The sequence below is a fragment of the Selaginella moellendorffii genome, unplaced genomic scaffold (genome assembly GCF_000143415.4).
Source record: "Selaginella moellendorffii unplaced genomic scaffold, v1.0 SELMOscaffold_14, whole genome shotgun sequence".
Classification (NCBI taxonomy): domain Eukaryota; kingdom Viridiplantae; phylum Streptophyta; class Lycopodiopsida; order Selaginellales; family Selaginellaceae; genus Selaginella; species Selaginella moellendorffii.
In genome coordinates, this window is record NW_003314275.1 from 77488 (window position 1) to 102453 (window position 24966).

Below are 24966 nucleotides of genomic sequence, written 5' to 3' on the forward strand. Positions count from 1 at the left end.
AAAAAGGAACAGAGTTTATTACGACGAGCAGTCAGCTGATTGGCCCGCACCACCTTTGTGGTCATGAAGCTTCCAACCAGTATCATTTCAGAAGCCAAGTCATCCAGCAGAGGCTGGCACCATAACCGATATAGGCACATCCCATGCACAGCACGAGCGCCAGCAGCTTCCCCTGAAGAGCAACGTATATCAAGTAGTCGACGATCGAGCTCGGGTCTTGAAACACTGAGAGCGGAATTGCAGCAGTCACGGCCCAAGGGAACGTTGACAAGAGCGATGACACTATATAGCCTGTTTGTGATTCCCTTGCTCCAGCCGGTAGGATACCGAGCTTGTCAACGAGCCACACAAAAACCACGTATCCGACCACCCCGGAGATCGCAGATACGAGGCTCACAACGTACAACCCGGCTGCTTGACACAATGTGTACAACATTGTGCTGTTCTTGTCCTGCAAAGACAAATGGTAAGAAGCCAAAAGAAATGAAAAGAAGCAATCACCTGTCGACGTGAGGGGTGAACTTTGGAAGAATCATCCTCAAGGTGACGAACTCCAAGCTGGCTGGTTCCATCAACCTTACCCAGTGGAGACACCGACGTGGCCCTCAGGGATGCACCAAGGCCAATGAAAGAGTAGGGACCGATGGAACACCTCCGTCCTATTCTGATGGGCTTGAACTGGACAGCACCGGCTTTCACCTCGTGGCACTGCAGGGTTGCACCCTCTCCGATGGCAGCACCGTCACCCAGCACCACAAGCCAAGGGTCTGTAATATCTGTTGTCTCCAGCTCAACTCCGGATCCAATCTGTGCTCCCAGCAGACGGTACCACCAGTTGACAAAAACCGTTCCCCGCAACTGATTCGCTACTATCCTGGCCGATGCGAAATCCTGGAGCCTGTAGCATGTCCACCACCTTACGAAGTTGAGCGACCACAGCGGGACTGTGGTCCGAAGATGAAGCACCGGAAGCAGGAAGCTCGTCCCAAGACTGGCTGCCAACGCCGTGGCTGCCATGTAGAGCAACCAGCACAAGGGAGCACAGAGCACCGTAGCAACAACAGGCCGGTCTGCAACCAGGGACGTGAACTGCCTCAGGATAAACGCTGCAGGGACGAGGAGCGTCCATGCCACGTAAATGATGCCCAGGAGCTGTAGAAAAGTGATGCACACTTGGCGTTGGAGCGATGGAAGAATGCCGGATTCCAGCTGAGAGTCCGTCACGATCTCGCCCTCAAAATCGTCATCTGTATAAGGTCCCCCGCGGCACGATGACAAGCTAGCTTTATCATCGATTTCAGTGCCCTGCTGCTGCTGCGTTACTACTGTCTTGCCGACGAGACCGTCCACCACGTCACACAGCTCAGATATGCAACCAGCAGTGTAGATGTCGATGGCCGCAACGTGAACTCCGAGAAAGTTGGATAGCTTCTGTGATGCCCACACCACCGCAACGGAATCAAGGCCGTAGTTTGCAAAGCTTTGGGACGGCGACAGCTTGGACATGTCGATGCCTGTCCGTTCGGAGATGATCTGGCAGATGAAGTTTGAGATCTCGGTCTTGCTCGGCCCCTTAGCCGAGACATCGGTTTCTGGTATCGCAGGTGGCACTACTGGCTGCGAAGACGTAGAGGACTTAGTGGTGAGCACCAGGCTCTCGACTGAGTCGGCAAGCTCTGAGATGCAGCCGGCCGTGTAGATGTCTATAGCAGCAACGTGAACTCCCAAGAAAGATGAGAGCTTGTGAGCGGCCCACACGACAGAGCTCGAATCCAGTCCATAATCTGCGAAGCTTTTCGTGGAAAGGACTTGAGCCTGAGATAATCCCAACTTTTCAGCCAGGATCTCCGTCAGGAAGCTAGTAACCTCGGCTTTGCTACGAGCAACACTGGCAGCAGACGGTGGCGGCGTCGGTGGTATCACGCCAGGAGTCCCACTAAAAGTTCTCGACCTTCGAAGCCTTAGAATTTTCTTAGTCTTCTCAATCGTGGGACTTATGCTGTCTAGCCTGTCCTCAGTGAACTGCTTCAAACAGTCAAGCCTCCGTATCTTTCCCGATGAAGTTTTTGAGATCGTTCGCGGCTTGACGAGCCTCACCGAAGCGACACTCAAGCCATGCTCACTCGCAACCATAGAGGAAATGTGTGCAGTGAGCTGCTCGGGATCAACCTTTGATTCGTCTCGCACTTCTGCAACCACCACCACCCCAACTTCGTCCTCGTCACAAACTTTGATCCCTTTGGAGTGGAGGGCTCGTCCAGGCGCACCAAAAGCAGCACAGCATCCAGGCCTGAGTGATCCGGAGCATGCTTCCACGGTCTTTTCAATGTCGGACGGGTAGACGTTCCGGCCCCTGATGATAATCAAGTCCTTGATCCGCCCAGTCACAAACAGCATGCCTTTGACCACCCTTCCCAGGTCGCCAGTCCTGAGAAACCTGTTAGCTTCTTCACCGCCTTCTAACCTTGCATGAAAAGTGTCCTGACTGAGCCTCTCGTTTCCCCAGTAACCGGCACCATTGCTCGGACTTCCCACCCAAATCTCTCCCTCCACACCGTCTCCCACTTCCACGCCAGTCTCTGGATCTACGATCCTCACATCCACGTCCGGGTTGCCCCTGTCCACATACCCGCAGCAAACCTTGCCTTGCCAGTCCACAACTAAAGGCCTGCCCCGCCCCCATGCAACGCTGACGAACACACAGTTCTCGGCCAGTCCATAACCAGGAGCAACAACCTCTTCCTTGAGCCCCGAGCTTTCCATGGTCTTGAGAAATCTCTTGAGCGTGGAGCTTCTTACCGGCTCGGCACTGACCATGAGGAACTTGAGGCACGAGAGCTGGTACGTGATGCCGGGTTGTTGGTTCATCTTGTTGACGACGAGATCAAACGCAAAGTTGGGTGCCGCGCTGTGCGTTGCCTCGTACTTGCTCATGGCCTCGAGCCACAACAAGGGCCTCCGGATGAAGTTCGTGGGCGACAAGAGAATGGCGGTGCCACCACTCACCAGCGCAGTGAAGAGGCCCCCGATGAGACCCATGTCGTGGTACTGCGGCAACCAGCTCACCAGCACCGTCCTGGACGTGCTCTTGTACCGCCGCCGCATCAGCTTCACGTTGTGGATGAGAGCGGCGTGGGTGATGATGACGCCCTTGGGATCGCCAGTAGAGCCCGACGTGAACTGGAGGAAGCAGCATCTTTCACTCTCCTCGGCCTCCCCGCGACCCCTAAAGTAATCCTCGGCCTCTTTGTTTTGCTTGGAAACCCACAAGTCGGTGTGCATCCAGGGAAGCTTTGGCCACGACGGTCGGCCGCCGGACCTCGACAGCAAAGTGTCTCGGATTGCTGACGCGCGCACGGCGGTGTGGTAGGCGACTGTGGACAGGATGGCCTTGGCACCGCAGGCGGCTGCCACATTCTCCACTTTGGCCAGCGCATGGGAAGAAGAAGAGGAGCTCCCTCGACTCGCGACGTCCGGAGGGATGAGGGGCACCGGCAACACCTATAGATAGCACACGAAGGTAAGCAAACAAAGCTTTCTCCTCTAGATCTCCACGACTTACATTAGCGCGCAGGCAGCCAAAGAAGGCCTCGATGAATTCCAGGCCGGGGTTGTAGAGGAGAAGCACTCGGTCCCCGTCATGGAGCGTGACCTTGTGGGTGACGAGATTGTGGGCGATGGTGTTGGCGTTGTTGTGGAGCTGAGCGTAAGTCCTGGAGCCTGATTCGTCACCCTTGTCGTCCAGCCAGGTGTAGAGGACCTTGTCCCTCGCCACGCTGTGCTTGGCATAGAAGTGGAGGTAAGAATCCAGGCATGGAAGGTCGGGAAATTCACCGCCCGTGGCCTCACTCGTCACCTCCAAGTCGCCACCCTCGGCTTCATCAAGCTTGATCGCTGCGCCCGTGATCAAGTTCTGCAAAGTTTGCTTAAAGCTTAGAAACGCAGAAGAAAAAGTTCCACCTTGACTTTTGCGGGCGTTCCAAAGTTCTTGGCGATGAGGTTCATCGCGTACGCCGCATTGCGCTCCGTGAGCTCGAAAGCAAACAGGCCTCCTACATAGTAAGTATCGTTGCATCCTTGTAGCGATTCAAGCCGGTCGTATAATCCAGATCTCATATCTGTGAAACCAGAAAGAAACATGTAATGCGGGGATAGAAAATTGTAGTGTGTGTTTACCTTGCGAGCCAATGTGGGGGAAGTAGTTCCATTTTCTTTGCAAGACAATGCGTTCCACAGTGCCACCAATACGTGCCACGTCCTGGAGCAACAGCGCGGTCATCATCTCCTGGCTGACTTGAGCAGTCCCATACGACCAAAAGAGATAGATGTTGGTGTCGGCATAGAATTTTTGCATGGCCACCGGGTGACCAATCTCCTTTGCATCTTCAACATTGTCTTTGAAATAGTAAAATCCGGCCGGGAACTTGTTCTCGAATCCCGAGATCTCCAGAACTGTTGTGTAGTAGTCCATAGTCCGGACCCTGCTGAAGAGGCTGGCTTCTTCGTCTCCAAGTGTCATTAGCTCCGCGCCTGGTGGAGCAAAGGGTATCGCTCCCGAGATGACGATCTTGTCGAACTCGAGCTCCTCTGATTCCTCGCCCCCGTCCGAGCTTGAAGTGCAAACTGTGACTCCTCGGCCGGATCCTCGTCTCCGGATCTCCGTGACTCTGGTGTTCAATCGCACGCGAGGTAGCAGCCTCGCCACTCCTTGCCACAAGCCGGTGTAGCCGCCCTTGATCCTGCAAACCTTCCCAAACATTGAGGTGCGAACGAACTCGTGCAAATACGCATAGGGGATATCCTGCTCGTGTGGGAAGCCATATCCAGAAGCCGTGTAACCAGTGGCAACAGCCTCTGGTATTCTTCCCATGCCGTGCTTGGCCGCAAATTCGGCTGCTGTCTCCGGTGCAAGGCTGCTAAGTGCGTGAACTCCAGTTTTACCAGTTGATGCTGCTTGTGCCTGATCAGAGACAATATCTATTATCAAAACCCTCGATGCATGGTTAAATCACCTGAAGGTCAAGAGTGATCTGGATCATGGAGATGTAGTCCCTGGCTATCCCAAGATCTTGGTACGTGCCAGTTTTGGAGTCGACAAGGCTGAGCTTGTGAGCCGCCATGTCTTCCATGCCAACTCTGGCCACTTGCGCGAGATGCTTGATGTTGGGAGCACTCTCCCGGGCAATCACCTGACCACCCAAGTCATACGGTCGCCCTGCCAACCGTGTCAAAATTTCACCAGTGATTGATTAGTGTTGAAGCATGTATATTACCTTGGATGTCCACGCTCTCACACATTCCTCCCACGGTGTGGTGCTTCTCAATAAGTGTGACTTGCTCATATCCCAGCTTCCACAGCGCATACGCTGCGGAGACACCGCTGGGTCCTCCCCCGACAACGCAGATCCTGCTGCTTCTTGAGAGCGACGGGTGAAGCTCCTCCAGCAGCTCATGGACTGCCGACGCTTCCATCTTTCTCGATGGATCAATTCGCAACTAAAGTTGTAAATCACATATATCCACACAAGAGATCTCTCTAGAGCTGTGTGGTAAAGCTATAAGCCGGCTGGCTCGCTCGAGGAATTTATATAGCGCGTATGCAAGATCATAAAGGCAAACAAGGGGGAAGCGGCCAAGGGGACAACACCAAAAACAACGAGTCGTCGGCATTGGCGAGAGCATACACACTGAATATCTCTATTGCGATGCCGGGATATATGAATATACCGGCCTTGTTTGTCCTGCGCTCACTAGGAATAAGAGATTCCAGGTGGAGGCATTTTTACCCCGTCTCTATACGCCAGAGTTGACAAAACCACATAGCCGAATTTCGAGCGACCAACATTGAGTGGACGAGAGAAAACGTATGAACTTTTAGCAGATAAAACAACCACAACGTTCACCACCCAGCCAAGATGCATCTATAGGCGAGAGATGAATGAAGATGCTCAGGTTTGCATCCAACAGGACTAATCCAAAGGTTGAGGTTATTTTAAACGAAAAGTGGCGATCGTGGATGGAATATGCCCATTGATGAGAAAAGCAAGGGATCACGGAGCTCCTGGTAAGGTACGAAGGAATGTAGGTCTTGCGCGGCACCAGGCGCCAGATCCACACCCGCGCCCGCCATGAGGAGCCGGAGCGATCCCGCCCACTGCACGCGCACCCTCCTCTCCCTCACATTCCTCGCGGTGCTCGTCTGCTCCGTCTACTACACCCTCTTCCTCCGATCTCGCCTCCACTCCGTCCAGCAGGGCCAAGGCCACGGGGATTTGCCCAGGAGCTCCAGCAAGGTAGCAATCACCACCGGCATTTCTACTGCCGCTGTCGATGAAGAAGAAGATGGCGTTGCCAGCCACTCGGAGGAGGTGGAGGAGGACGGCATCCACAGCCATAAGCTAGCGGAGGAAGAACAGTCCGACGATGCGGTGGAGACCACGGCGGTGCAAAGTTTCCTGGTACGTACGGCAGTGCAAAGTCTAAGGTTTTCTTTTTAAGTCTCACGCTTCTTGAGCTCACATCTCCTACAATGCAGGTGTGTGACGAGAAGTTCACCGAGATAATCCCGTGTCTCGACCGGACAATGCTGACTTACTTGAAGAACAAACCAAACTACACGCTCATGGAGCACTACGAGCGGCACTGCCCTCCTGCCGACAGGCGGATCAATTGCTTGGTGCCTCCTCCAGCCAACTACAAGGTAAGCGAGGAATTCCGTGTTTTCTCTCGTGACGAGTGAGACTGTGTTTGTCGATCAGGTGCCGATAAAGTGGCCTGCAAGCCGAGATCAAGTGTGGCGTGCGAACGTGCCTCACACATTTCTGGCATCCGAAAAGTCTGACCAGCACTGGATGGTGATCAAGGGAAACAAAGTCATCTTCCCAGGAGGAGGCACTCACTTCCACGATGGCGCTGATAAGTACATTGCCGGGCTTGGAAAGGTAGGCACACTCTTCATCTCCATTGTAGCGATGAACGTCTCGACGTCTCCCAGATGCTCAAGAATCCCGACGGAGACCTCAGCAGCAAAGGGAAGATCCGGACTGTGCTAGATGTCGGCTGTGGCGTTGCAAGCTTTGGTGCTTACCTTCTGCCGCTCGACATCCTTGCCATGTCCATGGCCCCAAACGACGTGCACGAGAACCAGATCCAGTTTGCTCTGGAGCGAGGCATTCCATCGACGCTGGGTGTTCTCGGGACCATGAGGCTGCCCTTTCCGAGCAAAGCTTATGATCTGGCGCATTGCTCTCGGTGCCGTATCGAGTGGGCTCAGCGGGATGGCATTCTGCTGTTGGAAGTGGACAGGGTGCTGAGACCGGGGGGATACTTTGCGTGGTCGTCACCAGCGGCTTACCGAGACGACGACGAGGACAGAAAGGAATGGGACGAGATGACCAGCTTGACAAGCCGAATGTGCTGGTCCATTGCTGCCAAGGAGGGCCAGACTGTGATCTGGATGAAGCCACTGACCAACGAATGTTACAAGGAGCGGCCGAGGAACACCAGGCCTCCTCTGTGCAGTCGACAAGATGATCCTGACGCAGCATGGCAAGTGAAGATGAAAGCTTGCCTTGTGCCACTGACCGAGCGTACGTATAAACACAGCTTCCCCTTGCCAGGTTTCTCACTCGTCCGCCACCTTGCTGGCTAAACAGAGAACGATGCCATTGGAGGCAGCGGATTGTTGCCGTGGCCCGAACGTCTGGTTGCACCTCCGCCGAGGCTGGAAGAGCTACACATTAGCGACAGGGATTTTGAGGCAGACACGGTATGGTCTTTGTCCAGATCTCGCTCGCTAGCTTGTTGACACGGTGATTGGAGTTTGCTTTGCTAGGCTGCATGGAAGGACAAGGTTGAGGCGTACTGGGAGAAGCTCGAGCTAGTGAAAGATTTCAGCGTTCGCAACGTTATGGATATGAAAGCTCACCTGGGTGGCTTTGCGGCTGCGCTCAAGGACAAGCCGGTGTGGGTGATGAACGTAGTGCCTGCCAGCGGCCCAAGCACGCTCAAAGTCGTCTATGAGCGTGGACTCATCGGCTCATATCACGACTGGTAATCAGCTCGAGCGTTGCACCGGTGCACTAATGTGGGGTCTTTGATGCTAGGTGCGAGTCATTTTCTACGTACCCGCGTACCTACGACCTGCTGCATGCGTGGGACGTGCTCTCGGACGTAGACTCCCACGGCTGCAGCGTCGAGGATCTCCTCCTTGAGATGGACAGGCTGCTTCGTCCCATGGGATACGTTATCATCCGGGACTCGCCCGTGATGGTGGATCAGGTGAAAAAGTACCTTGGGCCCCTGCACTGGGATGCTTGGGTCCAGGAGTTCCCCGCGGAGTCGGATATGATGCAGGACAACGAGGAGGCCGTGCTGCTGGTCCGAAAGCGCCTGTGGAAACCAGGCTCGGCTTTTGGGCAAGCGAGGTAGCATAAGCCGTGCTATCCTTTTTTCAATCGTTTTGGCTCTGGTTAGCTTGTCCTTGGAAGCTTTTGCGCAAGCTGAGAAAGAAAATGGCTGTGGAGATGACTTTTAAGTTGTTTCTCAGCTCTTTCTCATATCCAGTACTGAATTCACAGCATCAGTGAGGGAGAGGAGAACGCTGGAAATGCTCCTCAAGACTTCTACCTGGCATAGATCAGAGTGCCCATTTAATTGAAAAAATTAGGATTAATTAGTGAGAATTACTAATAATCATAGAGTTAAAGGAATATTTTAATCCACGTGACACTAAGGCAATTTTGTAACAAAGATCTTGGTCATCCAAGATATTCCTCTGCGATTGGGTGCTCAAGATCTTTGTTACAAGACAACAAATGAGGATTTGTAATCTGATTTTAAGAAATTTAGCTGATATAACAACAGAAAGGGTTAAATTAGGCCTCCCCTTTTCTAAAGCATTTAAAAGTGTTTAACAACACTTAATAATATTCTAAAGAGTGTTTTTTAGAGAAATCTCATAGTCTACCAGTAGTAATACAGTGGCTTTGTGTGTTCCATGGCCAGTTAGTGGCAACATAGTGGCCCTAGGATTGTGATTTTGAATTTTAGAGTGTTTTTGAGGAGTTAAATTTTCAGAGTGTTCTTGAGAAGATTGAGAGAGTTTGAGGGATAATTTTGGAGCAAAAGAGAGTGCTTCACAGCCTGCTAGCAGCAATGCAATGGTCTTGAGCAAATCTAAGTAATAAAAGAGTGTGCTTAGTCTCTTTCCTAAGGATGTGTAACAGTGGGGGAATTGGGGGTAATGGTTTAAAGCCTCCATCCTACTAGTTTTAAAGTGGCTTATGACTCACCAATGGAAACACAGTAGCTTTAAACTGTTTGCATCATCCTCTCTCACGTAAGATTCCTCGGCCTCTCCCGCGTCTTCCGGCCCCACTGCCCTCTGACTGAATATGGTTCTAATTGACTGTGGTTCTATGCAGCACAATAAGGAATCAAGGCTTCTAGCTCAATTGTTGGTCTTTCCAGCTAACAAGTGAATTGAGTAGCCTTGGATTTGTTTGACCTCCCTTACTATAGCCACTTTTGTGTTTTTTGGAGGGACTTGCCCAGGTGGGCTACATGATAGATTTGGGATATTGTGTGAACACGTGAGTGAATGGGTGAGTTCAATTATTCAACACACTTAAGTTATCAGAGGAGATGAGTTGACATCCTACACATAAGATGTAGAGGGGGTTTAATAGGAGCTTTTTGGGAAAAAAAACGGATAAATGGAAGTAGATTATATAGGCTTTTGGGATTTTAATAGAGGGTTGATTGTTGAGGAGATAAGTGGATGGAGAAGCATTAATAATTGTAGAGACTACAAATTATAAAGAAATCATAAAGATCTTTATATATACCTCAAGAGTAGAGGGATATAAGAAGTCAAAGGTAGCAATGAATAAGTGAAAAGTTGAGAGAAAATCTCAAGTGGTCAAATTTGAGATGAAGTAGTTGTAGGAAAAGGAAAATAATTTCCTTAGATGCAAAAATTCTTAAGATGCAGAGTGAGAAGGAATTTATAAGTCCAGCAAAAGAAAATAGCTAGAGGAAGTCAAGTGAAGCCAAAATGGCTAGTAAAGAATTTATGTGAAGAATGTTGCAAGGATAAAAGTTGCAACATTCTAGCTAAGAGAAGTTGTAGAAGCTGATACAGAGATAATCAACTTCTAAGACAAAAGATTCCATATCTATTAGTTGAAGTGGAATTTACAAATTGAGTATGATTTTGGTAAAGATGCATTTGACATTGCATCCTAATTGGTGGTAAGGTGGTACAATTGTACCATTCAGGCAAGGATAAAAGATCCACTAGGATATTCCTTTACATTAGATCTTTGCTATGAGACAAAGCATGAATGAGGATTTGTAATCCAATTTTAGGAGATTTTGCTGGGAGTAGGAGATATGAGGAACAAGAAGGATTAACTTGTGCCTCCTCTTTTCTGAAACATTTAAAGTGTTTAGCAATGTTTAGTAGTGTTTAACAGTGTTTTTATAAAACTTAGAATGGAAGTGTTTTTCAGAGAGATTTCACAAGAGGTGAGATTTCTTGTGAGGAATCCACTCTTTGTCAAAGGAGAATGAACCAGATAGCCTAAGGGCAAGAAGAGAAAATTCTTTCACTACCAGCCCTGAGAGCAAGTGGGAAGAAGAAGACCAAATGGCAAGATTTCCAATCTTCACCACCCAAGTGTAGGAACCAATTCCTGCCACTTCATTATTTGCTAATATGCTTAGCTTGTAATGCTTCTCAAAAGAAGTTCTTTGACAGTCACAACCTCACTTTATTTTAACCACCTTTTTATAAAAAACTGTCACGTGCCCGGGAGTGGACTACCAATCTGGAGGAAGTGCTACGTTTTGCCATCCCGCAATCTTGCATACTTTGTCCACGAGCTCTGGCCCTGCAGCTTCTATCGTGCAATTGGAGTAGCAGCTCTCGGGACGAAAGACTTGGTGTGGATTTCTGGCCTCCCACTGCGCTCCACCTAGAAAGACATCCCCGCTTGAGCAGACGCAGCCACACTCAGCTTCGTTTTTGTCGAGAGCCTGCAAAGAAACTGTTGTAAACGCTGTGAATTCCTTGCGGTAAATGCTTGCCTTCTCTGTGTAGTACTCAAATACTTTTTTCTTTGATCCTGCTTGGTATACATTGCCCTGCGAGCATATCTACAGACAGAGAGACACGTCAAAGGAAAGGATGAAAAAGAAGCAAGCTTGGAAGTACCTGAGACTCAACGCTAGCGCACACAGCGTAGATACCCCAGTTCCTCGTGTAATTGTTGTAAAGGTGGACTTTGGCGAACCTTACCCGGGGATGCCTCTGCCTTGTGCCGTCAAAGAAGCAATGGTGGATCGTGATTCGCATGTTTCGATCTTCTATGTGCTTTGCGTCGGCGCTGATGAGCATCGTCTTGTCGTGGTGGTGGAAGTGGCACCTGGAACGAGAGACAAGTGAGAGAACTCTTCAGTCAAACTGTGTACCTGGAGACCGTGATGTCGGTGCTCTGCCTTGTGATGTCAATCAGCCCATCGTCGTAGTCGGAGAGCGAGCATCGATCGATCCACACCTTCTCGGTGTTTGGCTTGATCTGGATTCCATCCACATCGTGGCCGCGGCCCCCCTGGAACTCCAAGTTACAGATGATGATGTGCTCGCATTTCTTGAGCTGGATGCCGTGCCCGGTGATCTTGATCCTCTGGCCTCGGCCATCGAGAGTCTTGCGCGACGCTACGCGGATCGCCGACGACACCGAAATATTTCCAGACAGATCAAACACGATCCAGAGCGGCTGTTCTTGGCGGCAGCCATAGCGGAGGCTCCCAGGCCCATCGTCTTGGAGAGAAATAAAGACCTTAGCTCATAATTGCTGCCTAGAACACAGGATCCTCACCGGCAAGGGTCGTGACATGGTAGACCGCTCCTTCCAGACCGCCGATGGATGCGCTCCCAAATCCCTGCGCGGCCCTAGCGAGCGCTCGCAGCCTGGAATCCACATTCGCGTAGGGACCAGGCACCGATGGAGCTGGATCGGGCGTGCCGTGATGGATTTCGATTCCCGGGCAGCAGCATTTGCGCAGCCGATTCATCTGGGAAGAACACCCAAAGGGTAAAGTAAAGGGGGTTTAAAAGGCAGATACCTCGATAGAGGTGGCGGAATGGTGGGCGGACAAAGAGGCAAGGTGATCGATGTGAGGGAAGTTTGCGATGCGTTCTATACAACGTGTGCTCGAGGCACTCGAGTTCGTCCGGCTGTTCCATTTGAACGGGACTTCGGGCAAGACCGTGGTACTCCATTATCCGGACTGAAATTGAACGGCCGCAGTCGCTCATTCTCTACCAGACAGGATGGGAGTTTTGTGGCAGGGCTCTTCGGCTGGTGCCAAAGATGGAGTATCCTCTCCACAAGATCGAATCACCGGAAGTTACCTTCCATCTGATCGATCAAAAGATCTCTCCTGAGGGACCATTGGCAAGCGAGCTTGCCTTGGCGGACGAGGACAACACCAAAGCCCAATACCAAGCTCAAGAATGTGTCTGTCATCCTATTCTGCTGGTAAAGGAAACGTCTTGTACGTGACGCCCGGCAGCCATTTCATGCGTTTCCACTGCACATTTTGCTCAGAGAAGGTGGCAAATCTTTACGCTGGGTATTTTGTGTAGAATTCTTCCGTCTTATCCCGACTTCGTCTCTGAAGGTTTCTCAAAAAGCTGTCAAAGGTGCGCGATTTCATATGAGCAATTGACACTTTCTCTCTTTACCAGGGATTGTGCAGTGTAAGGTCTGCCAGTATCTGGTTCAAGTCCCCACGACATGGATATTGCTTCTCTAGATCCGAACTTCGAAGCTTGCCCAGAGGATACTGTCAAACAACCGGAGAAGTCACTCGACCATGCTGATTTTGAAGAGTGGGGCAAACATTATCTAGACATGTGTTCATTCCTGTTCTTGGCAATTCCAGCTGCTAGCCATCCCAATATGTAGGGGCGGGATGGGACACTAACAAAGCACCCACGGTGATGAGGACTTCGTGTAGAAGTTGCAAGGCCTTTGTGTATGAGATGGAGGCAGAGTTATCTCAATGCCACGAAGGACGAGCTCACAGATCTTCTCTATGCAAATTGATAAACACACCTAAACACTCTCAAAAGTGATCAATTTCTCTAGTCCTCAAGGGTGGTTTGGAGGCTACGTCACAGTAAAATTTTGTAGCAAGTGGCATGGAGCAATCATCCAGACAATCATATGAATGCATTGATAAGTTTTTGATAGGAAAAGGATTTACTAAGCTTGCTTCAAATGGTATATCTATATGCGAGAAGAAGGTGACCAAGATTGTGTCATTGCTATCTATGTTGATGATTGTCTTTTGGCTGGAAACTCTTCGGAGTTTCTGGAAAAGACCAAGGATTTATCTTGGTCAAGTGACAAAACTTTTGGGAATGGAAATTAAGAAGGATGCATATACTGGTTTTATAGTTGTAACTCAACATAGCTATATTCAAAAGTTGTTGCATTAATATGGTTTATAGAATTGAAAACCAACGCCAACTCCCCTTTGCTGCAACTAATGGACCTATACTACAATTATCAAAGTTTGGTCGGCAATTTATTATATGCTGCTACTGATATCTCATTTGTAGTTGGAATTTAATTCGGTACATCATTGCACCAACTCACATCCACTTACAAGCTGCAAAGAGAGTTTCATGGGTGCACAAAACAAAATACATTGAGATTCAATGTCACTCCATTCGTGGACAGATTGAAAAGTGGGAAGTGCACTATGTTCCCACCAAGCCGTAGACAGTTGACATTTTCACTGAGGCCCTTGGTAAAAGTCAGTTTATCTTTCTTCAGACTCCTGCTAGGAGCTGAACAGAGGAGTTTGGGACTCAGAGCGTTTTAGCTTATATATATAAGGTAGGATCTTCTAAAACAACATATGGTTTCTTCTATTCCTTTTCCCTGAGGACGGTGTCAAAGCTCTCGTGGAGTCATGCGAAACAGAGGCAGACAGGTAAGTTGAGCAAGTGATGGAGAGAACCCAGCGCTACTTTACTTGGGGTGCTGGGTAACTTCTGTTAGTTTCAAAATGCCATGATTATGATAAACTAAAGCAACAACAGAATTCCAGCTTGCAATTTGTAGTGAGCCCGAGAAGATTGCTTCGCTACCATGGCAAAGAGCGGTAAGTCGATCATGGTAGAGAACTCAATAGGTTCTACTAGTACAGATATGCATGCTACTCATCGAATGCTACTGGTTTCTCCTCCAGGCTCTACACGCAAAACAGGAAAAGCCATAGGCAAAAACTGGAGAAGAAGAAAACAATGTGTGTATTGTTTGGTGATAAACGTATGCCAAATGGATCACTCGAGAAGTATGGCCCCGGAGCTCGGCAATCCTGATCATGGACGGATATACACAGCTGGTTGAGGCTGTAGCCATGGCTGTTGAGAATCTTCTTTTGATGCTGGCTCCACTGTAGAGCACACACCTGCGTGAACATGTCAAGAGCTTAGCAAAGGAAAGATCGAGAGGAGCAAAGAAGACAGTGGAGAAGAAGAGATGATCACCTAGATGTTATTGAGACACTTCTTACAGTTTGGTTAAAGTGAAACATAACAATTGCTTAATTTTGATATTATTCCAACTTAATTTTCAATATAAACAACCAGTGTGTTGAACTACAACGATATATTTCAACAAAGATAGGAATATCTAACTACAAACTCAACTCATTGAATGTGTGTATGTTTGAGCATTTGCTAGTAAAACAATAGCATAGGAGGGGTGGGTCGGTAGAATATAGTTTATGGAAACTTTAGGTTGATGTTACGAATTTACATGGATGCATGCACAGATCAAAGAGAAAACAAAGGGCATATGCAAGGGAATAAGGGGCTCTTTACCAGACTGCAACATAGGAAACGTGTAAGAATATTTGAAACCGAACAAAGCACAGGCTTAGCCAAAGGTCTTCATCTCTGTCTTCTCCCAGATGCTCAAGAATCCCGACGAAGACCTCAGCAGCGACGAGAAGATCCGGACTGTGGTGTTGCAATTGCGCTCGAACCGGACCTTCCAGACCGCCGATGGATGCGCTCACATGTCCAGCCCAAACGACGTGCACGAGAACCAGTTTGAGCAAAACTAGACCCTAGATTGAGATGGCGAGCACGGCGATGACGATGCCGCCGCGGTGCGCCATTGTGACGGGCGTCGCTCGCCGGCGTGGCATCGGGAGGAGCATCGTCGACTGCTTCCTCAACGAGGTGGGGAATCGCTCGATGGGTAACACTCAGGGTAATCACATAACAGGGCTACTGCGTTGTTGGAAGTGACATCCAAGCGCTGGAAGAACAAGGGAGCTGCGTCACCAACAGCAGGTTTCACTTTGTTCGAGCCGATGTGAGCGACGCAGCGCAAGCCAAATCGATTGTCCAGGCCAGCTTGGAGCGATTTGGACACCACATTCACGTCCTCGTCAACAACGCAGGCAAGAGAGCGAGAGCGAGACTCTGATTATGAGTGTCATGGGATTTTGTTTGCTTGATCACACACAGCCTTGACTCGTGGAGAGGAAGGACAAGATGCCATTCAAGCTTTCGACGCCATGCTCCGTGTCAACCTGAACGGCCCCTTCTACCTCTCGCACTACGCCATCCCACACATGCCCCGCGGCTGCTCCAGCATCATTCATGTGTCGAGCACCCGAGCCCTCCAGAGCGAGGCTGACACTGCCGGCTACACCGCCTCCAAGGCTGGCCTCTGTGGATTGACGCACTCGCAGGCAAGCTCCTCGGCCACTTTCTTCTCATTCACAAGTGAAGTGTATGTCTTCACAGGCTATAACTTATGCGGGACACGCCCGAGTGAATGCCATCCTCCCCGGGTGGATCAACACCAGCGACGAGCACGAGCACGAGGTGGCGATCCGCGAGGTAGACAAGAAGTGGCATCCCGTGGGCCGCGTCGGCGAACCCGTGGATGTGGCGCAGCTTTGCCTGTTCTTGTGTGACGAGAGCAAGTCGGGCTTCATCACGGGCCAGCAGTTTGTGGTGGACGGGGGCACCACCGTCAAGATGGTCTACCCGAGCTGAGAATGTTCACACCACTTTGTTTACTTTTTCCATCTCAAGGGATCACTGGTCGACGAACAGTGGCCGAACAAACTGCCATCACAGCCCACACACTAGGAGATTACTGTGCGCCACGATATCATGTTATGAAAGTGACCACTAGGGCAGAAAAGTCTGTACAGTCCGTGAGTGATTCTACTCTGGGCCAGTTTCAGCAGCAGATGTTGTTCCAAAGTATGATGGGGATGGCTTTCCACAACAGATTCCTCTGTGTTGACATAGTGACTTAACTTGGAAAGCCTGGAAGAACTCGGAGGTTGCCCAGTGCGATGTTCTTGAGCTCAGGCGGAAGTTTGTGCCTACCTTTGTCGCAGAAGTGGACTTGGCTAGCACGCTGTCGTGCGGTCTCACGCACAGGAAATAGCAATTGGGAGACGTCTCCCAGTTGGGAATCCCTGGCATAGTCGTCTTGACATGCAGAGACGGCCAGGCCTTGTCCACCACTTGAACAAACTCGGACCACACGCAAGGCTCACGTCTCGTCTTACAGATGTTCTGCAGAGAAATATCCCCGTGGTGCTTGCAGCACCTCAGACACTTGGTTGCTTATGTCGTAGACTTGCGAGTGTGTTATCGGCCTGGAGGCCTTTCCAACGGATCCTCCAGCCTCCACGATCACCTGAAAGAGCATCGTAGAGCATGTCCCTCTCAGTCTGAAACCACCTCTCCCAAGCCCAGTCCTGTTCTAATCTCTCCAATGCCTCCTGCTGGTGGCAGTCGCCAACATCCGGCTGGATCAACACCACCGACAAGCACGAGCACGAGCACAAGGTGGTGATCACGCATCCCGTGGGCCGCGTGTATGACGGGCTTCATCACGGGCACGACTGTCAACCCGAGCTGAGAATATTCACATGCTCGTCTCACTTTGTTTTCTTTTCTGTCTCTAGACTGTCCAAGGGATACACCCGTCGACGACCACGACGTGAATATTCTCTTCCCACTGTGCTTTCCTTTTTCCTGGCCTGGGCTTTCATCCTCTATACTATAACTTACTAGGAGCAAGGACTGTCTCTAGCTAACTTGGGCTCTCCTCACCCCATAGCTTCCAGTCACTCGAACCCAAGAGAGATCAGGAGGCAAGTGGCAGTGGCATATGTGGAGATCGTGCATGGGGCTCCCAAGTCTGGGTGAGAGCTAGCTAGTTACATTGCTCATGAAATCTCTCCTCATTCCAGATTTCTTTGTGTGCTAGGATGGCTTGCTCCCTCGTACCAAGCAACCGGCCGCAATTGGAGGAGCTGAGGAGAAGGCTAGGGAAGAAGAAGAGGGTTGGTTCCTTCCTCCTCAACTTGCGGAGAGGAGAGGGATCCAGCAGCCAACATGGAGCTCGAGGTGAGCGGCAGTACTAGCAGCGCGAGGAAGAGGCGCAGCACACGGTTGAGGAAGGCGGCAGACGAGCAAGGCGAGGAGCAAGGAGGAGGAGGCGCGCTGAGCGTACGAATGCCCGTCTATCTCAATGTCTACGATCTCTCGCCCATCAATGGCTACATGTACTGGGTCGGCCTCGGGATGTTCCACTCGGGCATTGAAGGTAAGCAAAGGATTGATTGGGTTGAGGGGTGCCGATAGATTCGTGTGTCATCCCCCGCAGTTCACGGAGTGGAGTACTCGTTCGGTGCCCACGACTTCTCCAGCAGCGGCGTGTTTGAGGTGATCCCGCGCAGCTGCCCGGGCTACACGTTTCGAAAGGCCATGGTGCTGGGCAGCACCGAGCTGAGCGCTGGCGACGTTCGCGAGCTGATCGAGAGGATGTCCATCGCCTACACGGGCGACTCGTACCATCTCATCTTGCGTAACTGCAACCACTTCACCAACGAGGTGAGCCTGCGCTTGACGGGCTGCGCCATCCCCGGCTGGGTCAATCGCCTCGCAAACATTGGCATGTGCTCCTTCGGCTCCTGCATCATGTGCTACAGGCTCCGCGTCCACCACCAAAACTCCTCCCCGCCGCCCATGCTAGCTCTCAAGGATTGCTGATCCAGAGAAAGCCCACTTGGCCAAGTGTATAAGATCCATCCACGCTTGTCTCTTTGATCTGGATCGCCGCCTGCCTTCACAGACAAAGGAGAGACAACACTCCAAAGAGCGCCTTCCTTGCGGGATGGCCGACGACAAGCTCTACAAACTACTGTTGTTTAGCCAGGCCGGAGTCGTCACATTATGTGGGTGATCCACGACAGTGTCTGCTTGGAGCAGGGCGACGGAGGCAGGCACTCCACCTCGCCCTCGCCATCGCTGGAGCCACGGTACGACTTACAGCCGGCGGGGACCATGAGGCTGGCGACTGGAAGCGAGAAGTCGCTGCAAAACTCCTTGAACACCTGTTCCACTATCTCCCTGTAGGCCGGACAAGTGAGGAGGTGGTAGTAGCCGAAAAACTCCTCCAGATCGACCAAGTTGTCCAGGTCCTTGGACAGCACCATGGACACAACCTCGTGCCAGTTATCAGCCAGAGGACGCCACGCCGGCGACGATGATGCTGTTGCTGGCGGAGCGTGACGGGCGCTTCGGGAACGAGGAGGGACGAGTTTTGATGCTGCTCTTGACGACGACGAAGGAACCACCAGCTGACCACTCCGGGGGATGAAGACTTCGTGCTTGGTCAACCGCGGGGATTGGGAATGCAGGTTGAGTGGCCCGCTGAAAGGAACCCACGGTTGCTCGTCATCCTCGTCTCCGCCGAGCCGCGCCAACTTTGTCGATCTTCCCGTCGACCTTGGAAGCAATCTTAATCTTCTGAGGAACCCGGTGGCCGGCGAGCATGGTGGAGCTTTGGAAACATCACCCTCGCATCTTAGCACCATCTTGTGCGCCGGCCCCTGCATCAAGCTCCAGTAGACTAGCTTTCTCTTTCGCCGCCTCCTCTTTGGCCTGTAACTTTGGCTACTGAAACACCAGGACAGGGATATAAGCTCTGGCGGGGCGGCCATGCGAGAGGGAGCTTACCACTGGCGCGTGCCTAATAAGCAAAGGACCCACAGAAGAAGATGAGACGTGAAGGAATGATGGAATTCCCACACGTTTCATGATATGCCAGACTAACTAGTCGTGTCCTGTGGCCGAGCAAAACAAGCGCTTTAAACGCAGAAAAACAAACCTCTCAAAGTCTTACCCAGGGAATGTATGTCAGCTGATCATTGCTGTTAGATTCTGTGCGCTCTTGGAGCGACTCCAGTATTCGTGCACGAGGCCGGCAAACAAAGAGTCGCGACGTCTCAGCAGCGTGGAAGGAGAGGCAAACTCTTTCGATGTTCCTGCACCAACAAACAAACAAAAAAACAATCGCCACATGCATTTACAGCGAAATGGAAGTGGAGGGAGGCCTACCATTGTCCAGGACAAGGACTTTATCGCTGTCCATGACGCTGGGAATCCTGTGCGCGATGCTGATGACCGTGCTTCCCAAAAACTCCTCTTTGATTATCTTTTGGAGTATCCAGTCAGTGTGAGTGTCAATGGATGCTGTTGCCTCGTCAAGAACCAGAATTCTGCTCCTCTTGAGCAGCACCCTCCCCAGGCAAAAAAGTTGCCGCTGTCCCATGCTCCAATTCTCACCATTTTCAGCGACTGGAAATGGTACTGTCACCTCAAGAAGAAAAGGAAACGGAAAGCATAACAGACCTTGAGCCCCCAGCTTCAACTCGGATTGCTTCACGGTCTCGGCAAGCTGGCATTTCTCCAGAGCCTGGAAAACACCAAAGGCGACGATCACGAGGAGTGAGCGTATTGAAAAGAAGATGCGCACCTCCCATATCTCCTCGTCTTGATACATACCAAGCGGATCAATGTTGCTTCTCACCGTGCCTTCAAACAGTGTCGGGTCTTGAGGGATGATACTCAGCCTCGACCGTAAATCGTTTAGAGAAATGCTCCTGATATCGATACCATCTATGAAAATGGTGCCTTGGACTGGCTCCACCAGCCTGAAGAGAGCTTGTATGAAGGACGACTTTCCGCTGCCAGTTCTTCCAACAACACCGAGCTTCTCGCCCCCTTGGACGACGAAAGTTACATCCTTCAAGACGAGGGGCAATCCTGGTCTGTAGCGAAGCTGGCAGAACAAAAGCCATACAAACCATGTCCTTTCTTTCCCAAGCGAACTAGATATTCTACCTGCAAGCTTTGAACAGCAACGTTGCCACTTTGAGGCCAGCTGACCCCTGGACCAGCGTCCTTTCCAGCACTTTGTTCCTCTGCTTCGATAGAGCTAAACTGCAAAATCCTTTCCACGGCTACCATGTTCTGTTCAATCTGGCATATGTAGAAGATCATGTAGTTAAGGCACCCGCTCAGTGCTAGCCCGTAGGAGAGTGAAAGGCCAACAAATTCTGCAAAGAACGAAGTGTAAGTGTCATAAACAAAAGAAAAAGCAAAAAATAAAGAAAACAAAGGATGGGACATGGGAAAAGAATCACGACGAACCGGGATTAACAAAGCTTTTAGGAAGGAGCACCAGGAAGAGAGCGGAGAAGCAAAGTATTACAATGCCAATGGTCTCAAGTCGGAAACTGAGCCAGTCGTTGGCAGCACCATTGTGAAAGCTCATACGCACGTTGATATCGATACGCTCCATATTGACCCTGGCAAAGCGCTCTTGATGGCCAAAAGCACGGATTGACATCAAGCCAGCTATGGTTTCCTTGAAGTGGTGGATAACGGGAGCGTCTGTGATAGATTTCAGCCGCGTCAGCTCTCTAGATGTGGCTATAAAGTATCTCTGCAAACAAAATTCATCTCCTGGAAGGTTATCACATAAACAAAACATGCAATGGAGCACCTGGTATTTGAAATATATCCATGCCAGAGGAAGAAGCACAAGAAGAAGCTGCCATGTTATCTCGGAAATCACTACAAACACTCCAATCAGCTGGAAGCCATTCGCGAGGCTACTCCCGTAAAGAAAAGGAAGAGTGAAGTCGACTAGAACTTGATCGGTCGAAGACTGCACGACAAAACAATCAGAAGTCCTCATCGATTTTGGTGTGAATTAAGAGTGATATACTCTACCCGAGTTAAGATTCGTCCCGTCGGAGTAGCGTCAAAGAATGATATCGGGGCCCGAAAAATGCTCCTGAGCATCGAGAGGTAGAGCTTCTGAGCGGTGACCAGCCCGCAGTAAGAGATAAGTGTGCTACGCATTAGCACAAAGACCCCACTGCCAAGGGCAAGCAGTGAGTAAACAAGGATAAACTTGCGAGGCCGGAAGAAAGGCTTGTTCTTATCCGAGGTTGCGTGAGCCAGCCAGAAGTCACTTGCAATCTGTAGGCCTTGCCAGGCGCTCTGAATCAGCAGAAAGACAATGACGTGAAATCCTCCGAATGCTTGCGTGACATAAGCCCAGTAAACACGCCCGTCCACTCGACCTTTGGCTCTCTCCTCCTCCTCCACATCTTCCGCTTGAGCCGATTCATCAGCATTGAACTGAGATATCTGGAAGTCGTCACCAGAATCGAAAGCCCGGCCATTCTCTGGCCCGGTCATGCCTTGGCCAACGTCAACAAGTTGCAAAGCTTGGTGGTGAGCTTGCACAAGGTCGGAGAAATGGACACCATGCTCGAGCAGCTCCTCGAATTTACCCGACTGAACAACTCTGCCTTGCTTCATTACCTGGTACAAAACATCCACCATGAACAAGCAGTCTTCACGAGATTTAGCCTTACCAGGATTAAGTCCGCCCCGTGAAGAAACTCTATCTGGTGCGTCACCAAAATCACAGTTTTGCTTGACAAGGCACCCCTCACGCAATCCTGCCACGGTTCACAGTTTTAAACACAGGAAACACACAAAGAAGAACAAGAACGTACCATGAAAAGTGCTGTTCCGGTGTGTGCATCCACGGCACTGAAGATGTCGTCAAGCAGATAGACGTCGGCATCTTGGTACACCGCTCTGGCCAGCTGAATGCGTTGCTTCTGGCCACCACTGAGATTAAATCCTCGCTCGCCAATGACAGTCAAGTCACCAGCCACGAACTGAGCAAGATCAGCTTGCAAGCAGCAAACTTGGAGTGTCTGACGGTACCGCTGCAAATTCATCGCGTTCCCAAACAGAATGTTGTCGCGGATCGTTCCGTTCTGGATCCAAGGACACTGCGAAACATAGGCCGCTCGTCCACTCACCTTTACCTGGCAGAACAATCGATCGCTCAGATGCAAACCATGCAGAAGAAAACCAAAAAACAAACAAAATACCGTTCCAGACACTTTGTCCATCTCCCCGAGAATGCATGCCAAGAAGGACGACTTGCCAGATCCCACAGTTCCAACAACAGTGACCAGGCTCCCAGCCTCGACCCTGACATCCAACTTGTCCAGGACGGGCTTGTCCCCATCAAAACTCCACTTGAAGGTGGCATTTTCCAGCAGCACCGCGACGTTGTCAATGCCGGGTGGCCGCCTCTCAACACCAAGAGCGTCAATCTCGTCGCTCTCAAGATAGCGCTTGAGCCGAGTGAGAGAAGTAGCTGCCTGGGAGCCGGCCATTATCACGGACGGGAAAGCTCGCAGTGGATCCTGGAGTATTCTAAACGTTGCAATGGCCGTGAAGACTCGGCCAGCCGTGAGCTCCTTGCCGACGATCACACACATTCCAAACGTCGCCACCGACACTGCTAGCGGTGACAGCCACAGGAAAAAAATGCTGGTGGCACCGATGTACATAATCTTGGACGCCCAAACTTGCTCCTTGTCACGGGCCTTCTCGACGAGCCGGAGAAACCAGTCTTGCCAAGCCTGCATCTTGATGATCTTCATGTTGGTGATGGCCTCGTTGGTCACCTTCATCCGAGCGTCCTTGCAAGCCATGATCTGCTTCCAGTACTTGCGCTGCCGGGACGAGATGAAGAGGCAAAATGCCATCAAGGTGATCATGCTGGCCAGCCCCGCGACTGTGGACACCCCGACCACCCGGAACAAAATGGCCAGAGCTATGGCGATCTGGATGGGCATGATCCACAGGTTGTGGAGGTTGAGCACGAAGTTGGCAATCTCTTCCACGTCCACCGACATGTAGTTGACGATCTGTCCCGTGCCGTGCTCCTGGCGGGCCGAGTTCGAGAGACGCAGGCTCTTGCGAAACACTGCCGCTACCAGCGACGATCTGACCGACAAGCTGAGCTTCCTCGTCCCAAAGTTTCTCTGCCGCTCGGTGAGCTCTTCCACCATCTTTGCAACCAACAGCAACGAAACCAGCCCGACTCCTTGGCTCCAGTGACCACCTGGTTTTGACGCGAAGTCGATGAAGTGCTGGATCATCAGGGGTCCGACGTACATGACCGACACCTTGAGCAAGTACAGGAGGCCTGTGAAAGCCAGAGGCCAGCGGCGCGAGTGCATGAGAGCCAAGGCAACCGAGCGATCCGCTTGCTTGGCCCAGTTAAGCTCGAAGGCATGGCACAGCGTCTCGGCCCTGTCCTCCACCGCGAGCTCGGGAATGTCGTCCACCTCAAGCGTCCTCGTGCTACCAGTCTTGAGAAGTGGATCCACCCACAGAAACAAGGCCTTGCTCACGTATCCCGCTCTCGCGTAGCGCGTCACCCTCTCAGGATCTCCAGTGTTACTGCTACCGCCCGCCAACAATGCTTCCTTCGTGTCAATGGCTTCCACCATCCTCAAGCCAGTAGCTCCTCGAGGAGTGACCAGCAGCAATGCCAAGCTCAGCAGCGCGGTCCCGGCCGCCGTGAACAAGTCCAGTCCTGGAATGATCCCGGCGCCTTGATCCGGTAGCACGATCCAAGACACGAGGCCGCAGAGAGCGTGGACGGAACCAGACATGCAGCTGAGCGCCCACCACGCTCGGAGCACAGCCAAGTGATGAGCCAAGCCATGGCTCTCCTCGTAAGCGAGGAGGAGCAAAGACGTAGCCCATGCCACGGCCTGCGTGAGCGGGAAGATGAGCCTGTGGAGGAGGAGGCGATCGCGACCGTGGTGGTAGTAGCGCAGGCAGTTCCAGGCGGTGACGAGTGTGTGAGCAACGCCGAGGAGCATGGTGGCGGCCTGGACAAAGGCAAAGGTGCCCGCCTTCCTCACGCTCTTGTTCTTCCTTTCCTTGGCAGCGGCGACGCGGGCGAGAGCGACGACCAGCCCCGCCCAAGCGATGGAGTGAAGCATCGAGAGCACCATCGCTCTCGCGCATGGGTGAATAACTGTGACATCCAGCCAACCTCCTCCTTGATCGCCGCCGCACAACCACGCCACTCCCATACCTGATGATGCGCTCGCTAAAAACCTAGGAAGGATTATCGCCCAACAGCCAGGGATGATCCAATGTGGAACCATCTTTCTCTGACAGCTTCCACTCAAGAGAAAGCATCTTGGTATCATAAGTATTATCAAACTCTTAGAACTCAGACAAAATGCTGACACAGTACCTCTCCCTCTCTCTCTTCCTTGCTCTCTTTTTGAAGCGCAGCTTCCACTCAAGCAAAAGGTCTCTTGGTTTCTTACTTGTCCAGCAGGCTTTTCAGCTTGTACTCAATCCACTCGCGGAATCGCCGTGCTCGGCTCAACGGAAATCTGTGATGCTTTGGCGTTTGCTTCTGGCGTCGGAACAAGTCTTCGGTGTCCAGCACGTATGAAACCTGTAATGCCAAGGCAAATGATCAGAGAAGCAGCGACCAGCGACGAAGGCTCTACCTTTGAAGTCTTGCAGGATATCTTGTATTCCAGGCCATTGACAACTTGGACGTTCTTCATTAACTCCCGCTTCTACAGTTCTGTGCTTGTTCCTGTAGGCACGACAGACCGATCTACAACCAGTGACATGGTCTGGTGTTCCTTCATGTCGTCCCGCTGCCTGCCTCTTCCCCCAGTCTTTAGATTTTTTTT

At 51.3% G+C, this 24966-nt stretch overlaps 8 protein-coding genes across 9 annotated transcripts in view; 3 read left to right on the forward strand and 5 right to left on the reverse strand.

Annotated features, from left to right (window-relative positions):
* Positions 1-82: 82 nt before the first annotated feature.
* LOC112346403 lies at positions 83-3515 on the reverse strand. The gene is made up of 2 exons (XM_024675330.1): positions 502-3515; positions 83-451 (listed from the first exon to the last, which is right to left on the reverse strand). The coding sequence occupies exons 1-2, from the start codon at positions 3280-3282 to the stop codon at positions 83-85; spliced, it is 3150 nt and encodes a 1049-aa protein (XP_024531098.1). The 5' UTR covers positions 3283-3515.
* Positions 3516-3933: 418 nt separating this feature from the next.
* LOC9631978 lies at positions 3934-5472 on the reverse strand. The gene is made up of 4 exons (XM_024675331.1): positions 5274-5472; positions 5013-5215; positions 4177-4960; positions 3934-4118 (listed from the first exon to the last, which is right to left on the reverse strand). Exons 1-4 carry the CDS (start codon positions 5470-5472, stop codon positions 3934-3936), a joined length of 1371 nt encoding a protein of 456 aa, XP_024531099.1.
* Positions 5473-6041: 569 nt separating this feature from the next.
* LOC9631979 (probable methyltransferase PMT3) lies at positions 6042-8723 on the forward strand. Its single transcript, XM_002970113.2, has 7 exons — positions 6042-6458; positions 6536-6700; positions 6759-6941; positions 6995-7589; positions 7656-7768; positions 7835-8052; positions 8106-8723. The coding sequence occupies exons 1-7, from the start codon at positions 6129-6131 to the stop codon at positions 8428-8430; spliced, it is 1929 nt and encodes a 642-aa protein (XP_002970159.2). The 5' UTR covers positions 6042-6128; the 3' UTR covers positions 8431-8723.
* Positions 8724-10686: 1963 nt separating this feature from the next.
* Positions 10687-12100, reverse strand: LOC9646407 (probable pectate lyase 13). The gene is made up of 5 exons (XM_024675267.1): positions 11886-12100; positions 11476-11827; positions 11219-11429; positions 11092-11160; positions 10687-11040 (listed from the first exon to the last, which is right to left on the reverse strand). The coding sequence occupies exons 1-5, from the start codon at positions 12079-12081 to the stop codon at positions 10825-10827; spliced, it is 1044 nt and encodes a 347-aa protein (XP_024531035.1). The 5' UTR covers positions 12082-12100; the 3' UTR covers positions 10687-10824.
* Positions 12101-15162: 3062 nt separating this feature from the next.
* Positions 15163-16341, forward strand: LOC9631980 (uncharacterized oxidoreductase TM_0019). The gene is made up of 4 exons (XM_024675268.1): positions 15163-15271; positions 15318-15495; positions 15563-15789; positions 15845-16341. The coding sequence occupies exons 1-4, from the start codon at positions 15167-15169 to the stop codon at positions 16097-16099; spliced, it is 765 nt and encodes a 254-aa protein (XP_024531036.1). The 5' UTR covers positions 15163-15166; the 3' UTR covers positions 16100-16341.
* Positions 16342-16982: 641 nt separating this feature from the next.
* On the forward strand, positions 16983-18173 carry LOC9646408 (deSI-like protein At4g17486). 2 transcript variants are annotated; one of them, XM_024675269.1, is made up of 3 exons: positions 16983-17268; positions 17317-17672; positions 17733-18173. In XM_024675269.1, the coding sequence occupies exons 2-3, from the start codon at positions 17462-17464 to the stop codon at positions 18116-18118; spliced, it is 597 nt and encodes a 198-aa protein (XP_024531037.1). In that variant the 5' UTR covers positions 16983-17268; positions 17317-17461; the 3' UTR covers positions 18119-18173. The 2 variants fall into 2 exon arrangements, with proteins under 2 accessions (XP_024531037.1, XP_002970161.2); XM_002970115.2 differs by having other exon boundaries at positions 17334-17672.
* A 916-nt stretch (positions 18174-19089) lies between these two features.
* Positions 19090-24417, reverse strand: LOC9646409 (ABC transporter C family member 14). Its single transcript, XM_024675332.1, has 9 exons — positions 21946-24417; positions 21149-21748; positions 20564-20858; positions 20308-20469; positions 19887-20254; positions 19763-19826; positions 19469-19708; positions 19254-19395; positions 19090-19194 (listed from the first exon to the last, which is right to left on the reverse strand). Exons 1-8 carry the CDS (start codon positions 24415-24417, stop codon positions 19268-19270), a joined length of 4329 nt encoding a protein of 1442 aa, XP_024531100.1. The 3' UTR covers positions 19090-19194; positions 19254-19267.
* A 20-nt stretch (positions 24418-24437) lies between these two features.
* Positions 24438-24966, reverse strand: part of LOC9631981 (paired amphipathic helix protein Sin3-like 2) — a 5720-nt gene continuing 5191 nt past the window's right edge. The window contains exons 19-20 of the mRNA XM_024675333.1: positions 24775-24846; positions 24438-24719 (exon numbers count right to left, since the gene is read on the reverse strand). Coding sequence (XP_024531101.1) covers positions 24582-24719; positions 24775-24846 — 210 coding nt within the window. The 3' untranslated portion in view covers positions 24438-24581. The remainder of the gene's footprint in view (positions 24720-24774; positions 24847-24966) is intronic.

Bases quoted from the DNA above. Each gene is read 5' to 3' on its own strand.
- LOC9646409 (XM_024675332.1), bottom strand. From the start codon at position 24,417: ATGGTTCCACATTGGATCATCCCTGGCTGTTGGGCGATAATCCTTCCT. The intron at 20,470-20,563 runs GTTCGTCGTGAT...CGTTCTTTGCAG, and splicing joins TAAAAGCTTTGTTAATCCCG to AATTTGTTGGCCTTTCACTC. The intron at 19,709-19,762 runs GTCTGTTATGCT...TACCATTTCCAG, and splicing joins GTTGAAGCTGGGGGCTCAAG to TCGCTGAAAATGGTGAGAAT.
- LOC9646408 (XM_024675269.1), top strand. From the start codon at position 17,462: ATGGAGCTCGAGGTGAGCGGCAGTACTAGCAGCGCGAGGAAGAGGCGC. The intron at 17,673-17,732 runs GTAAGCAAAGGA...CATCCCCCGCAG, and splicing joins GTTCCACTCGGGCATTGAAG to TTCACGGAGTGGAGTACTCG.
- LOC9631978 (XM_024675331.1), bottom strand. From the start codon at position 5,472: ATGGAAGCGTCGGCAGTCCATGAGCTGCTGGAGGAGCTTCACCCGTCG. The intron at 5,216-5,273 runs GTAATATACATG...CACGGTTGGCAG, and splicing joins TGAGAGCGTGGACATCCAAG to GGCGACCGTATGACTTGGGT. The intron at 4,961-5,012 runs GTGATTTAACCA...GTCTCTGATCAG, and splicing joins AGATCACTCTTGACCTTCAG to GCACAAGCAGCATCAACTGG.
- LOC9631979 (XM_002970113.2), top strand. From the start codon at position 6,129: ATGAGGAGCCGGAGCGATCCCGCCCACTGCACGCGCACCCTCCTCTCC. The intron at 6,459-6,535 runs GTACGTACGGCA...CCTACAATGCAG, and splicing joins CGGCGGTGCAAAGTTTCCTG to GTGTGTGACGAGAAGTTCAC. The intron at 7,590-7,655 runs GTACGTATAAAC...CTGGCTAAACAG, and splicing joins CCTTGTGCCACTGACCGAGC to AGAACGATGCCATTGGAGGC.
- LOC112346403 (XM_024675330.1), bottom strand. From the start codon at position 3,282: ATGCACACCGACTTGTGGGTTTCCAAGCAAAACAAAGAGGCCGAGGAT. The intron at 452-501 runs GTGATTGCTTCT...TTGTCTTTGCAG, and splicing joins TTCACCCCTCACGTCGACAG to GACAAGAACAGCACAATGTT.
- LOC9646407 (XM_024675267.1), bottom strand. From the start codon at position 12,081: ATGAATCGGCTGCGCAAATGCTGCTGCCCGGGAATCGAAATCCATCAC. The intron at 11,430-11,475 runs GTACACAGTTTG...CTCTCGTTCCAG, and splicing joins ACCGACATCACGGTCTCCAG to GTGCCACTTCCACCACCACG. The intron at 11,161-11,218 runs GTACTTCCAAGC...CTCTGTCTGTAG, and splicing joins GCGCTAGCGTTGAGTCTCAG to ATATGCTCGCAGGGCAATGT.
- LOC9631980 (XM_024675268.1), top strand. From the start codon at position 15,167: ATGGCGAGCACGGCGATGACGATGCCGCCGCGGTGCGCCATTGTGACG. The intron at 15,272-15,317 runs GTGGGGAATCGC...ATCACATAACAG, and splicing joins TCGACTGCTTCCTCAACGAG to GGCTACTGCGTTGTTGGAAG. The intron at 15,496-15,562 runs GCAAGAGAGCGA...GATCACACACAG, and splicing joins CGTCCTCGTCAACAACGCAG to CCTTGACTCGTGGAGAGGAA.